The following is a 12,308-nucleotide window of genomic DNA, read 5'->3' as shown; positions in this document are numbered from 1 at the left end:
ATTGAATATCAAGATCGGGATTGTGAACTCCATGGCCGTTCTCGTCTCTCCTCTCAATTGGTGTGTCCCGCTGAAAATGACCGACCGGAAGGACCCAAGATGGCAAGCCGAAGCCACCATTTGGGGGAAAAGGAAAAAAAAAACTTCGGCTACAACTTTACAAGATGACGCCAGATTCGCCGCCGGCAAAGACACGGCATTATTTGCGTGTCTCTAGTACTGGACTCAACTAACATCCCGTACCAACCTCTAGATCTTCAAACGACGAACCAGTGTGGCGACTCAGTGACCTTTGTATGGAGAAACAATCTGGGCATGATTTAATAATACTCCAATACCCCTACAAGAATATCTTTCTTGCCCTCTTTTTATGCGACTTTGTATCGACATACATACCTCCTCCAAACGCCCACTACTTACTCCCACCCCCGCCACGTATAGCATCACAAAGTATAGCGGTCTGCGAACAAAGACAAAACAAAATGACGACAAACGGTACCAAAACACCCCTCCGCATCGTCGTAGGCTCAGACAATGCCGGCCACGCCTACAAGACTGCTCTCAAGGAGACTCTCAAGAAACATTCTGGTGTGACTCAAGTTCTCGACGTTGGCGTGGTGGCCGCCGATGATGCCACAGCATACCCTCATCTGGCGGTTGATGCTTGTAAAAAGATCAAATCAGGAGAGGTAAGTTACCGCCTTGGACACTTATATCCTCATCTTTCTCCTTCTCTCTCTTTCCCCTCCCACTCTCATTCCCATCTTCTTCATTCTCACTCACTTACTCAACCTCTTTTCTTTTTTTTCTTCTAAAACAATGTTCTAGGCCGACCGTGCACTCTTGATCTGTGGAACCGGTCTGGGTGTCGCCATCTCGGCCAACAAGGTCGAAGGCATCCGTGCCGTCACCGCCCACGACCCGTACAGCGTCGAGCGGAGCGTCCTGTCCAACAACGCCCAGGTCCTGTGTTTCGGGCAGCGAGTCATCGGCCTCGAGTTGGCCAAGAAGCTCGTCGACGAGTGGGTCGAGTTGAGGTTCGACGAAAAGAGCGCCTCGGCCGACAAGGTCGCCGATATTTCAAAGTACGAGCAACAGTTTGGAGAGCTATAAGCGACCCAGAAAAAAAACACGAATGGAGATGAGACGACTTTTTTTGTTCAATCCCCTGAAGTTTTTTTCCCGTTTCATGTTCGCGTGTCAATTTTCGACGTTTCCATCTGCGTACCATGACTACCCAGGTACCTTTTGGCATGGAACCCTCCTTCGTCGTTCGAAGCCTCGCTGAGAGATGCACGTGGATTGGACATTGGTCAATGGGGGAAATATCGCATCTTCGAAACCCCTTCAAGGGGATGGCAAAGTTGGTGACCCATATGGATAGCATTATCTGACCATCAAAAAAGAATATACAAACACGTACGCTCATCAAGTCGTTACCCATGCCCACCCGAAGCAACCAAAGACCAAGGTACTCTCGAACAAATTTCCAAGAAATCGTGCCACAAACACAAGGCGACCAAAAACAACACCAGTCAACTATCCCTTGATCTCCCCAGGCGTCATGACAGTCACCACACTCGTTCCCTCTGAGAATCTTGTCCTAAACACTCTGTTTGCATTCTGAAACATACCGTCCTTCAAGCTGACCACGATAAATTGTGACCCGGTGAACCTCGTCTTGATGATGCGACCAATATTCTGCGTATGCGACAGATCCAGTGCGGCATCCACCTCGTCGAGGATGTACATTGGTGCCGGCTTGAATTGCAGCAATGCCAGGATAAGCGAGAGCGCAACAAGCGATCTATTGTTACCTTGTTAGTCCACATTCAAATGCAAAAGACAAAGAAAAAATTGGAAATCAATCATACCGTTGTCCACCCGACAATTCAGTCAGACTCTGCTTCCATACCTTGCCCAGGCACACCTTGACCTCCAGGCCCTGCTGAATTCGATTGATGTCGTCGTCAAGAGGAACAAGTTTGGCCGTGTTGTTGCCCGGCAAGAGATCTGAAAAGATGTTGCCAAAGTCCTCCGTGACCTTGCGCCAGGTTTTGACCAGAGCTTCCTTCTTGTACTCATCGAGCGTGACAATCGTCTCTTCGATCTTCTTCTTGTCGCGAATCACCGTTCGGAGCATGTTCTTCAGGCTGGTTTCCTTCTTCTCGACACTATCGATCATGGGCATGACCTTGGGGTTGATCTTCTTCTTCATGCCCTGGAAACGCTCCGTCACGTTCTTCAGCGTGGCCCGGCTCTCGGCAAGATTCTTGCCTTGGAAGTCGTACGGTGTCCCGGCCCGACCGAACTGATCCTTGTTGTCTTCAATCCAGTCGTGCTCTTTCTCCAGAGCGGTCACCAATTGCGAAGCTGCCTGTGCGTCCTTCTGAGCCTTCTCTACGGCATGGCCGAGTTTCTGTGCTTCGAGCGCCTCTTCGCTGATTTGTTTTGATTTTTTGGATTTTGCTTGTTCGAGTTCGCGGAGTTCGTCATCGAAGCCTGTCAACTTGGCTTGTTCATCTGTGAGTTCAGCCTGTGCAATGTCGTGGTTGCTCTTGACGCTAGCCTCTTCTTCTCGCAGTGTGTTGAGCTCTTGTTTTTGTACTTCAATGGCGTTGGTCACCTCGACCATCTGTTCTTCGGCAGCACTCAGATCACTCTCAGCTTGTTCACAGTCGATCCTGACATCTTGCAGTTCCCTCTGAAGTGCTTTGATGGCTCCTTGTGTTTTGGTTAGAGACTTCTTCAACTCTACCAAGGATTTTTCAAGCTCCTTCAGTTTACTGTCTTTGTTCTTGCTAAAGTCCTCCATATCTCTCTCGATCCGCTTGACGTCTTTGGCCGCCTCTTCTTGTCTTGTCCTCGCAGTAGACATGTCTTGCTTCAACTGCGAGATTGAAGCTTTCATTTCCTCAATGGCCTGTATGATGGAAGACGACGAGTTACCAGAAATTTGCTCCTCGGCAAGTTTAATTTCGTGCGTCTTCAGGTCGAGCTCCTCCTTGACGGTCTTGATGCTGGCTAATTTGGCTTGTTCATTCCTCATGGTCTCCTGAAGTTCTCGTAGCTCAGCCTGATGTTTTTCAAGCTCTTTTGTGACTTCGTTCAATTTTTGAAGAATGACAAGAACGCCACTTGAATTGGGCGAGCTGCCACCAGACAAGGTGCCGGATGGGTCATACACGTCGCCCTCGAGCGTAACGCTCTTCAGCCGAACAGCTGGGTCAAATGTGACTCTCTTAGCGGTGTCTGCATCCTGGCATATAAGTGTCGTGCCAAAGACATAATCCATAGCAGCCGAAACTTCATCGTCAAATCCGATCAATGACAAAGCCAAGTCAACCTTTCCAGGCGCGATTCGTTGCGCAGCGCCAACCTTTGCCGCTGATGCTTTGAAAGCAGAGATTTTGTTCAGCGGAATGATTGTGACTCTCTTCTTGAGCTTCCCGTTCTGCAGCAGCTGTGTACCTGTCTCGGCTGTGTCGACGACAACGTTGTAGAGCCTTCCGCCAGCACAAATCTCCAGGGCGGTCCCAGCCATTGACTTGTCTTTGTCCAACGTAAAGAGTTGAGCAACAAGACCTTTGACTCTAGATCGATCGAAGTTGGGCGAAGGATCACTGAAGTGGAAATCAACATTGGCAACCTTCCTCTTGAGCCCATCCGCCTCTTGAGACAGATTCCTGATGCTCTTCTGAAGTGCAACCTCTCGCTCTCGCATAGCTTCTTCCCTGCCAGGGTCGAAACCCATTTTCTGTAGATCAGCTTCGAGTTTCTGGGCCTGCTTTCGTAGAACCTCCAGGTCTTTCAGCAGGCCAGCATTTTGTTCCCTCGCCTTCTTCGCTCGAGGCTCATCCTCCTTGATGCGCTTTTCGAGATGTGAGATTTTTAGTTTCGCTTGTTCTTGTTCAGTACCGGCTGTCGTCAGACGGTTTCGTGCTTCTGAAAGTTGCCCTTGGTAACCACTTTCTTGTCCTTCTCGAGACGCGACACCCGTCTGTAGCGTCGATAAAAGCTCTTCCTTCTTTTCAACTTCGGCATGTTGTGCGTCGAGTTCGGATTTTGCGCCGTCCCACTTGGATTGGAGCTTCTCCAAGCTCTTCTTCTTGTCAGCGACCTGTTTTTCCAGGTTCTTGACGTTCTTGGCAATGTCCTTCTTTCGCTGCTCTTCTTCTGCCACACTCGACTGCTTCAAATCCAGAACAGTTGACAGTCGTACGAGTTCATGACTGAGTTCCTTGACCTGATTCTCAAGCTCTTGGAACCGGCCACCTTTACGCATCTCCTTTTCTCGGACCGACCGAACTCTCTGTGCGTCTTCATCCAGGTTTTCAATTTCGCGCTTAAGCTTGATGGCATTTTCTTCAAGGTGTTGAACTTTGGCTCGCTTTGTTTCGTGTTCTTCGTTGGCAGACTTCATCTTGTCACCGGCGCGAACATAGTCTGCCGCAACCACAACACGCGTCAGTCGTTCCAGTTCACTCTGTGTTTTCTGGTAATCTAGCCACGCTCGTTTTTCACCACGAAGTTTGTCGAGTTTAGGTTCAATCTCTTCTCTCAACAAACCCTCAATTTCAACGACTTTCATTTCTTTCTTGGCCATGGTTTTCTGCGCCTTTTCTTTTCGATCCTCAAACATTCGCGTACCAGCAGCCTCTTCGATCATGGCCAATATTTCCGCCGCCTTCATATTTAGGACCTTTGTGATTCGACCTTGCATAATGATGAAGTTCGGGTTGTTGATGTTTAGACCGACACTCTGAAAAAGGTTCTGGACGGTCGTTTGTTGTGCTCGATGTCCATTGATGAGATATTTACTCGTTCCACCCATGACGATTTGTCGAGTTACGCTGATTTGTCCATACTCTTCGAACCCGATCGGACTCGTACTCTTGTCGCTGTTGTCGAACACAATGGTCACGCTGGCCTTGGTAACACCGGCTTGACCGCGCTTGTAGATGAGGTCTTGAAGGTTCTGCGCTCGTACAGTGGACATGTTCGTGATACCCAGGACAAAACATATTGAGTCAAGAATATTCGACTTTCCCGAACCGTTCAGGCCAGTAACAGCATTGAAACTCTGGTCCCAGCCAGAAATGACGGTTCTCTGACTGTAGGACTTGAACCTGTGTAGAGAATGCGCGCGTTAGCCAGGTGTCGCAAAACAGTGAGTGACCCTCTCGCGGAAAACATACCCATCGATAATGAGTTCGATAATCTTCATGGTTGCTGTCTTTCTTGTCTGTCTACCCTTTTTCCCTTGGTCGACACGCAAACAACAAACAACAGAACCAGTAATTCCAAATTCACGCTCACATGAATGTTGCGCATCCTCATGGTGGTCTTGTCTTGTTGACATTCCCATTCAGGGTTAGTTCCAATCAAAAACCAAAAATTGAGCAGGTGAAGCGAGGATCTCAATTCCGCAGCCTTGGCGCGATTTGGCTCTTCTCCGGAGAGGCTTCGTCAAGAAACATTTCCCCGAGTACCAATACATGGCGCTGGATATCATATAGCTTACCACCCACACTACCTACCCTGTTAGTCGTACCACGGACGTAAATATTGGTCACATTGGAAGCCTCAACCATGGCTTCCATCGCCAGGAGCTTGTCCTACTCCTCTTCCACCTCGACAAGCGTTCCGGTCTTCCTCGCCCCAGCTTTTGCAAGACCGGCAGCAGCAGCTCCTACAGCGACAATTTTTTCCCGATCGTACGCCAGCAAACCGAAGCGCAACAAGGCGCACCAGATAGGTCAGGCCGCAGGTGGGGAGAAGAACAAGCAAAGAGGTGTCTCTGCGATTCGTCGAACAGGTCCAAGAACGACACAAGGTCTATGGATGCACCCTCTTCCCGTGCCCGTCGCAAGGGACCACAGAGGAACGGACGCACAATACGCAGGATCTGATGACCACGGACTATGGGGGTTCTTCAACAACGACAGAAAACCTATGCTTGCTCCAGATGTCGAGTCAAGTCACGGTAAGGATGCTTATCCTTCTTCTGACTCCCCTTGCCCGACGTAAAGCCGGAAGCAACACTATGCTAATCACCGCTCAATCTTAGGCCGGTCATGGACCCATACCGAACTCGCTCAAAAATCTTACGACGATCTACACAAGCTATACTGGGTCTGCGTCAAGGAACAAAACGTCGTAATGACCAGAGAAAAAGAGAGGAAACGACTGAGAGCAGGTTACGGTGTCGCCGAATATGAAGAACGAGTCAAAACGGTACGTTTTATCAATAGCATATCACTAACCCACTGTCACAAAGCAAGCCAACTCGTCTTTTCTTTCCATTTCCAAGATGCTAATCGCTTCTTTCGACTACTAGATCCGTAAAACAATGTACCAAATTCGAAACGTCCTCGCCGATCGACAATTGTCATGGGAAGATGCCCGAATGTTGTACGGTCAGGGGAACATGGAGGATATGCTAGCACCACCTCAACAGGAGACGGGGGATGAGATGGCGGAGTTTGAGGACTATGACGAGCCCGTCCAAAACGTGGATGCTTCGTCTTCGTCAGTGGACGGTTCCGACAAGAAGCCGTTCCCTGAACCTCGTTTATAAATATAAGGTAGACAATGTCGCATTGACTTGGTATCTATCAGAATAAATCGGGGTGACAATATTGTCTATATAGGTGGCCTAAAGTTGTACATTATCATCAAGAAAGCGGACATGTACTGATGGTGGTAGGATAGCTACTCTGTACAACATGGCTTGTAAAATGTTTGCATCTAGCGTATGGATTTGTCTCTGTCTTTTATGTTCTTGTCACTGTATCTCTGTTTTCATTTCCTTGTTTATGGAAAATGGTCATGCATAATATGTTCATCTTCTGTCGTTCAAGTCATTCAAGTTTGTCTCATCACAGCGAGCAGGAATTACTCTGTAAGGATGCTGTTCGTAAATGATCATCATCATCACTGTCTTTGAGCCCACCCTACCCACCGTCGAATAACCTCATCCACACCCTTTAATCCTGCCCTCGTGGCCTCAATCTCGAACCACTCCTGATGCACTCGACCACAGGCTTCACACTCGGCCTTGTTGGCCACCCTCTTCTCCGCTAGTTCGAGATGAATCAGACGTTCGACGCGATGGACATGCGGAACTTTTTTACCTGGGTCTTCACCACCGCCAGGACCTGACGATCGAGATTTGGTGGCTCCGTTAGGCGAGGCGGTCGTGGCATAAGGGTAATATCGAACAAGAGTAATGTTTTGACCACACTGCTTCGTCCACTGTGTCAGACGACGGTGTACATTCTCCGCCCGTCCGATCTTGAGCATCACGGTTCGTTGCACGCGACCGTGCAAGGGCCGGCGGACGGAAGCGTACCGTTGAAGAGCTTGAGCTTGAGCTTGTGTCGAGCGCGTATACACTTCGGCGGCGTCGCCATCGTCGAGTAATGAAGATGCCGTCTCATCGTCAGGCTTCGACGATTCCGAGGCCGGAGTGAGCCAGAATATGTAAATGTATCCTGTCTCATCGGCGGGGGAGATGGGTCGGGAAAGTTCGGTAAGCAAAAGTGATGTGGTCTGTGGAGAGAGTGTTGATGGAATCAGAGACAACAACGCTCTTGTTTCCGAGTTGGTCTTGTGGGATGGAAGCGACGAAGTAAGTGGTGGGCGCGGTAATGTAGCTGACGGTGAAGACTGTGTGGTGGTGTGGAGTGGTCTATCTGGGCGTTGGGTCATACTCGGTCGAGCAGGTACAGGTGCAGATTGTTCTGGTCTTGTAGATGGTCTGGCGTAGCCGTAATCATGGCTACTATTCGATGGGTGAGGCCTTGAAGGCTGTCTTTCTCGAGGTCGATGCGTTCGAGGAGGTGGATAGTCATCATCATCGTCCGCAGTCTGGATACAACATGCCCATGATAGTTTTACGTTCGATCTCGGCGGCGGCGGCGGTGTCGGTCTATGGTGAATTTTTTGGTATGACATGTTCTCAGGTACTTTCATAATTGGACTCTGCATATCTGTCCATCCAGCCGGGAGAGTCTCACGTCTCGTTGTCGTCATTGGGCCGCCAACATTGTGCTTGGTTGACTCGTGTCGTCGACGATGCCTTTTGCGTTGATCCAGTACACTTTCGTCCAAATCTAACACTCCAACTCTCTCAACCAAGGTGTCAATACTCGACTTCTCCTTGAGTGGATGTAGGGTCGTTTTGTGTTGTTTGGCGGAGGCTAATAATCGTTCAGCTTGATCTTTGTGTTGCCAGCAGTAGAATGCGGCTGCATTCTGTTCCTCCAACACGGCGAGGACACCGGCACTTCTCGTCGGTGACGGTGCCGGGGAAGTCTTTGGGGATGCAGCCAGGGCTCTTCGACACGGCCGACCTGTGGATGTTATGCCTCTGCATGTCGTGGCGGGGTTCTTCGAGTCAGATCGAGGGAGTAGAGATTCAGGAGTGCGTCCACTGAAGGACATTGTTCAAAGGAGTCTTTCTTGTCTGTCGGATCAGTCTGTTCTCAAGGTAAAAACAAAAGGAAGAATGTGAGATGTTGGATGTCTGTAGTCAAAGTCAAAAGTGAATGTACTTGTTGAAGCAAAAGCGGAAGTGGGATTGTTAGCACTGGTCAAAATACTGCAAGTCTTCAAACTGCAGACACAGATACAGGGTATGCCATTCGGAATGATTTGCAGAGAAAATGCAGGATGGATACGGAGTACCCCGTAATATCATTCGGTCCAGAACGAGATGGGCTTGTCGTAGGCAAGTAGTTAGGCAAGTGGTTTGCCTGGTGGTGACAAGATATTCAACCCGAAATGATGAGGTTGAAGTGCCTGTTGATTGGATACACGTCAAACGCGTCTTTAGATGTGGCTGGTGTTTGTTGGTTTAGGTGGCTGGGGGGAATGGGGCGCAGCGAGCGCAGCCTTGCCGCAGTATAGAGTACAATAACTCAGGAGTTAGATATGTCTGGTAGTCTACGCATGAGGAAAAGGGTAAACATAGATACTCCATATACACTCTGCAATACTCCAGGTATTGTCTGCAAAACCTCTTGTGTATATAATAGCCATAAATGTGCATAATGAATGCTAGATTTACACGGTAGAAGTCATCGCCATCGCCCCAATCCCAGACAGAATGAATGTACCGCATCCAGAGCGCGGTACGCAATTCATGTCCTCTTTCCTCATCTTCCTGTCAATCTCAATCCGCTCAAGAAATCAAGAGCATCATCTTGAGCGCTCTCCAACTGGGTTATTCGTTGCTTCAATGCCGTCGACTCTGCTCTCATCACGTTCATAACATCCCATGCCTCGTTCGTATGCATGCCATGACAATTTGGGCAATCCTGTTCCCTCCCACCGATCGTAGAAATTTTCGATACAGGACTTGCAATGATGGAAGTCGTCCGTGACGGAACTGACGATAGTGGCTCCGAGAACACACTCACAACAGAACTGACGTCCGATCCCAGCTCGGACTCACCAGATGTCGAGATATCGGATGACCGTTTTCTTCGATACCTTGACCTGGGCGTGGTGGAATCGGGCTCATTTGAACCGTCGTCCGAAACCATCCTGACACTTTGTTGTTGCTGAGACCTAAATGTAGCCAGCGATGATTGTTGTGCCGCCAGTTCTGATCGTAGCTGGGCGATCATTCTCTCCTGCTCTGTCGCCCTCTCGGCCATCTCCTGTAATTGCATTTTTAAATGTTCATTCCTCGTCTGTGCGGCTTCCAGCTCATCCGATTGCACATTCTTGGTTGATGTGGTCTGCCTGAGAGACAGTTGCTGCTCTGTATAGGCATGTTGGAATCGACGTATGGTGCCTTCGGCATTCTGTTCCAGGTTCTTGAAGGCGGCGGGTGAATATTCATCTGGGCGCCCGTGTGGGTAGAGCGCCTCCTCGACGTTCATATTCACCAGCTCATCTTCTCCAAGAGTCTCGTGTGGTACTGAGACCGTGGACTTGCGAAAGAAACTGAATCTCGAAGTGCTCGCATTCGTTGGCCTCTCCTGGGGGCGCCGGCGAGTGAGGTTGTCTTCTCTGGAGCCTTGACTGGCAGAGAATATATTGTCCATATTTTCTGTTTCGACGAGGGGATCTGTCTTCTCTTTCCTCGGCGATGGGACCAATGTTATATTGACTGGTTCTGAACTTCCTTCGAACCAACTTGCCAGCCTCTCCACTGCCCCTGTTGTTCTTTTCTTTGTGACTGACGGATCTCCTGAGACAGTCGACTCTGCAGTGGTCTCTGCGACAGAAATCCTCTCCGGAGACAACGAGCGAGTACTTTGAGGGCGTAGGAAAGGCAGAAAGGTCGAGGCTCGTGTAGGTGATGATGATTGGGTTCGGGCAAACAAAGGCGGTAGCTCTACGGCAGTTCGTGATCGTTGATGACCTCTGGTGGGAAGTGGAGGAGGAAGGGATATTGCAGTGGTATTATCGTCCACATCAAGACACGGCGACAGGCGTTGTGGTGGTTGACCTAGACCACCTTGGAAGTTGTCTCGAGACATGTCGGATGATGCAATTTGCCGGATTCAGGCCTGCAGGATTCGGGGGTGGTCTTTGATCTGCGCCTTTTCCTGGACTCACTGCCAGAATCGGCACCTTGAGTCCTGTCAAGTGCTTTGTGTCTTTTGCTCGGAGCCCAATAGTTTGTGCCTCCTGCTGTCCCTGACACTCTCCTGACAGCGGCCAAGGTACAAGTAGCTGAACGGTGGGTTGGAGATAACGAGATAGCGAACGGAAAGGCCCGCCTTGGAGACAGATCCTCAGAAGATGTTCAACCGGTGATCTGTGTAACCACAGTACATGAGGTTGGTGTTCGTCTATGCGCAAGCGAATGTCTTTCCGGAGTAGAGGAGAAGCGCAAGAGACATAGACGAGGCCGTGCGATGGCCTGCCTTTCTATTTTCCAAACAATCAAGTGTCCAAAGATGAAATCAACGTGGTTGGCATCTTAGTGGGGTTTCGAGTGGATTGTCCAGGGTCTTTGGAGCCTTTGTTAGGGCCTCGTCTGGGCCTGAAGCTCAAGCCACGCGAGGCTGGGAATAAGCGCGTCCCCACTGTACAGTCCTCCCTACAGTCCACTTCAGGGCGGTAGGTATTACGCACACCCACCTCTGAAACAATTACCGACAAGATCCAATTAGGTCAAGAGACATCCTTGAGAATATTGTGAATGACGAGCACCGAGACACTAACAAGTACAGTAATAGCGACTAAATTATTGGTTACTCAGTCGTGTGCCTTTTACAAAGGTATCTCTATAGCGAATGGCAGTTGGGGGTAACTCCAGCGAGAACTATAGCCTTGTGCTTAATGCAGAGGTCCGTGTGCGTAATACCTATCGCCCTGAAGTGGCCTTGTTTCATCTTGTACTTCATTTCCATGACTTCATTTACTCTGTACTCGTAGTGTCCGTCGTAGGTTCGATTGTAGTCAAGTCATGTTCATCGACGACAACGAGGTTCTATATACGGAGTATCTCTGGCTCAACCAGAGCGAAGATCACACGCATTACATACAGGTCTGTCACCACAATTGATGAGACAACCACCATTCAGGAGTATGTTGATCAGAGTTGGTACAGAGCACTGAATACTCCCAACAATATTCTCTCATTCTTCCGCCTTACCACCATCCCGCGCAGTAAACCGAAACACCACATCCTTCTGCATGCAGAACCAATATGACTCTGTCGTCCACTCTTTCTTGGGCGACGCCCACGATACATCAAACTCCCTCAAGATCTGCGGCACAAGCTTCGTAATTTCCAACAAGGCGATATTCTTGCCTATGCATGAACGGGAGCCATGGCCAAACTGTGCGACCGGTAAGTAAGGGCATTCAATACTGCATCGTAAGACAAGGGGCAGCAACATACAGTAAAGAATGTCCTTTCCATCAATTTTAGTCTCTCCGAATCCTGGTTCAACCATCGCTCCGGACGGAATTCTTCAGCGTCCGCGCCGAAGACTTCCTTGTTCTTGTTCATCAACGGAGCCATCGTGCTTATGACGCAGCCTCCGGGCACGAAATAGCCTCCTATCTGGGTACCCTCAGCTGGCACGATGCGCTCAAGTGGGAAGCAGGTTGGAGCGTGCAGGCGCAGAGCTTCTTTTATCACCGCTTGTCTGTATACGTCGAAGTCAGCCCACGATATTTGGGATGAGGGGCGACACAGGCTTACAAGAATGGCAATTTTTGGGCTTCGTCATATTTGATGATACTCGACAAACGACCTGCTTGTTGGGCTTCAAGAATATCGCTGACAAGCGTCTTGTAGGCTCGTGGTGTTTTGCTAAGGAAGTAAAATATCGAGC

At 49.5% G+C, this 12,308-nt stretch overlaps 5 protein-coding genes across 5 annotated transcripts; 2 read left to right on the top strand and 3 right to left on the bottom strand.

The window, feature by feature from the left end:
- Positions 1-211: 211 nt before the first annotated feature.
- On the top strand, positions 212-1,420 carry PV06_01034 (ribose 5-phosphate isomerase). Its single transcript, XM_016401616.1, has 2 exons — positions 212-689; positions 829-1,420. Exons 1-2 carry the CDS (start codon positions 297-299, stop codon positions 1,111-1,113), a joined length of 678 nt encoding a protein of 225 aa, XP_016268669.1. The 5' UTR covers positions 212-296; the 3' UTR covers positions 1,114-1,420.
- PV06_01033 (uncharacterized protein) lies at positions 1,368-5,292 on the bottom strand. The gene is made up of 3 exons (XM_016401615.1): positions 5,199-5,292; positions 1,875-5,129; positions 1,368-1,807 (listed from the first exon to the last, which is right to left on the bottom strand). The coding sequence occupies exons 1-3, from the start codon at positions 5,225-5,227 to the stop codon at positions 1,540-1,542; spliced, it is 3,552 nt and encodes a 1,183-aa protein (XP_016268668.1). The 5' UTR covers positions 5,228-5,292; the 3' UTR covers positions 1,368-1,539.
- Positions 5,293-5,492: 200 nt separating this feature from the next.
- Positions 5,493-6,757, top strand: PV06_01032 (uncharacterized protein). The gene is made up of 3 exons (XM_016401614.1): positions 5,493-5,986; positions 6,071-6,237; positions 6,341-6,757. Exons 1-3 carry the CDS (start codon positions 5,593-5,595, stop codon positions 6,578-6,580), a joined length of 801 nt encoding a protein of 266 aa, XP_016268667.1. The 5' UTR covers positions 5,493-5,592; the 3' UTR covers positions 6,581-6,757.
- On the bottom strand, positions 6,730-8,775 carry PV06_01031 (uncharacterized protein). The gene has a single exon (XM_016401613.1). It carries the CDS (start codon positions 8,446-8,448, stop codon positions 6,937-6,939), a length of 1,512 nt encoding a protein of 503 aa, XP_016268666.1. The 5' UTR covers positions 8,449-8,775; the 3' UTR covers positions 6,730-6,936.
- Positions 8,776-8,966: 191 nt separating this feature from the next.
- On the bottom strand, positions 8,967-10,887 carry PV06_01030 (uncharacterized protein). Its single transcript, XM_016401612.1, has one exon. It carries the CDS (start codon positions 10,494-10,496, stop codon positions 9,162-9,164), a length of 1,335 nt encoding a protein of 444 aa, XP_016268665.1. The 5' UTR covers positions 10,497-10,887; the 3' UTR covers positions 8,967-9,161.
- Between the last annotated feature and the right edge of the window lie 1,421 nt (positions 10,888-12,308).

The sequence above is a fragment of the Exophiala oligosperma genome, assembly GCF_000835515.1.
Source record: "Exophiala oligosperma strain CBS 72588 unplaced genomic scaffold supercont1.1, whole genome shotgun sequence".
Taxonomy (NCBI): domain Eukaryota; kingdom Fungi; phylum Ascomycota; class Eurotiomycetes; order Chaetothyriales; family Herpotrichiellaceae; genus Exophiala; species Exophiala oligosperma.
Note: the sequence above shows the minus strand (reverse complement) of the source record. Positions and strands in the feature narration are given on the sequence as shown.

Bases quoted from the DNA above. Each gene is read 5' to 3' on its own strand.
- PV06_01033 (XM_016401615.1), bottom strand. From the start codon at position 5,227: ATGAAGATTATCGAACTCATTATCGATGG. The intron at 5,130-5,198 runs GTATGTTTTCCG...TTCTCTACACAG, and splicing joins ATCGAACTCATTATCGATGG to GTTCAAGTCCTACAGTCAGA. The intron at 1,808-1,874 runs GTATGATTGATT...AGGTAACAATAG, and splicing joins GAATTGTCGGGTGGACAACG to ATCGCTTGTTGCGCTCTCGC.
- PV06_01034 (XM_016401616.1), top strand. From the start codon at position 297: ATGGAGAAACAATCTGGGCATGATTTAATAATACTCCAATACCCCTAC. The intron at 690-828 runs GTAAGTTACCGC...ACAATGTTCTAG, and splicing joins AAAAGATCAAATCAGGAGAG to GCCGACCGTGCACTCTTGAT.
- PV06_01030 (XM_016401612.1), bottom strand. From the start codon at position 10,496: ATGTCTCGAGACAACTTCCAAGGTGGTCTAGGTCAACCACCACAACGC.
- PV06_01031 (XM_016401613.1), bottom strand. From the start codon at position 8,448: ATGTCCTTCAGTGGACGCACTCCTGAATCTCTACTCCCTCGATCTGAC.
- PV06_01032 (XM_016401614.1), top strand. From the start codon at position 5,593: ATGGCTTCCATCGCCAGGAGCTTGTCCTACTCCTCTTCCACCTCGACA. The intron at 5,987-6,070 runs GTAAGGATGCTT...GCTCAATCTTAG, and splicing joins AGATGTCGAGTCAAGTCACG to GCCGGTCATGGACCCATACC. The intron at 6,238-6,340 runs GTACGTTTTATC...TTCGACTACTAG, and splicing joins ATGAAGAACGAGTCAAAACG to ATCCGTAAAACAATGTACCA.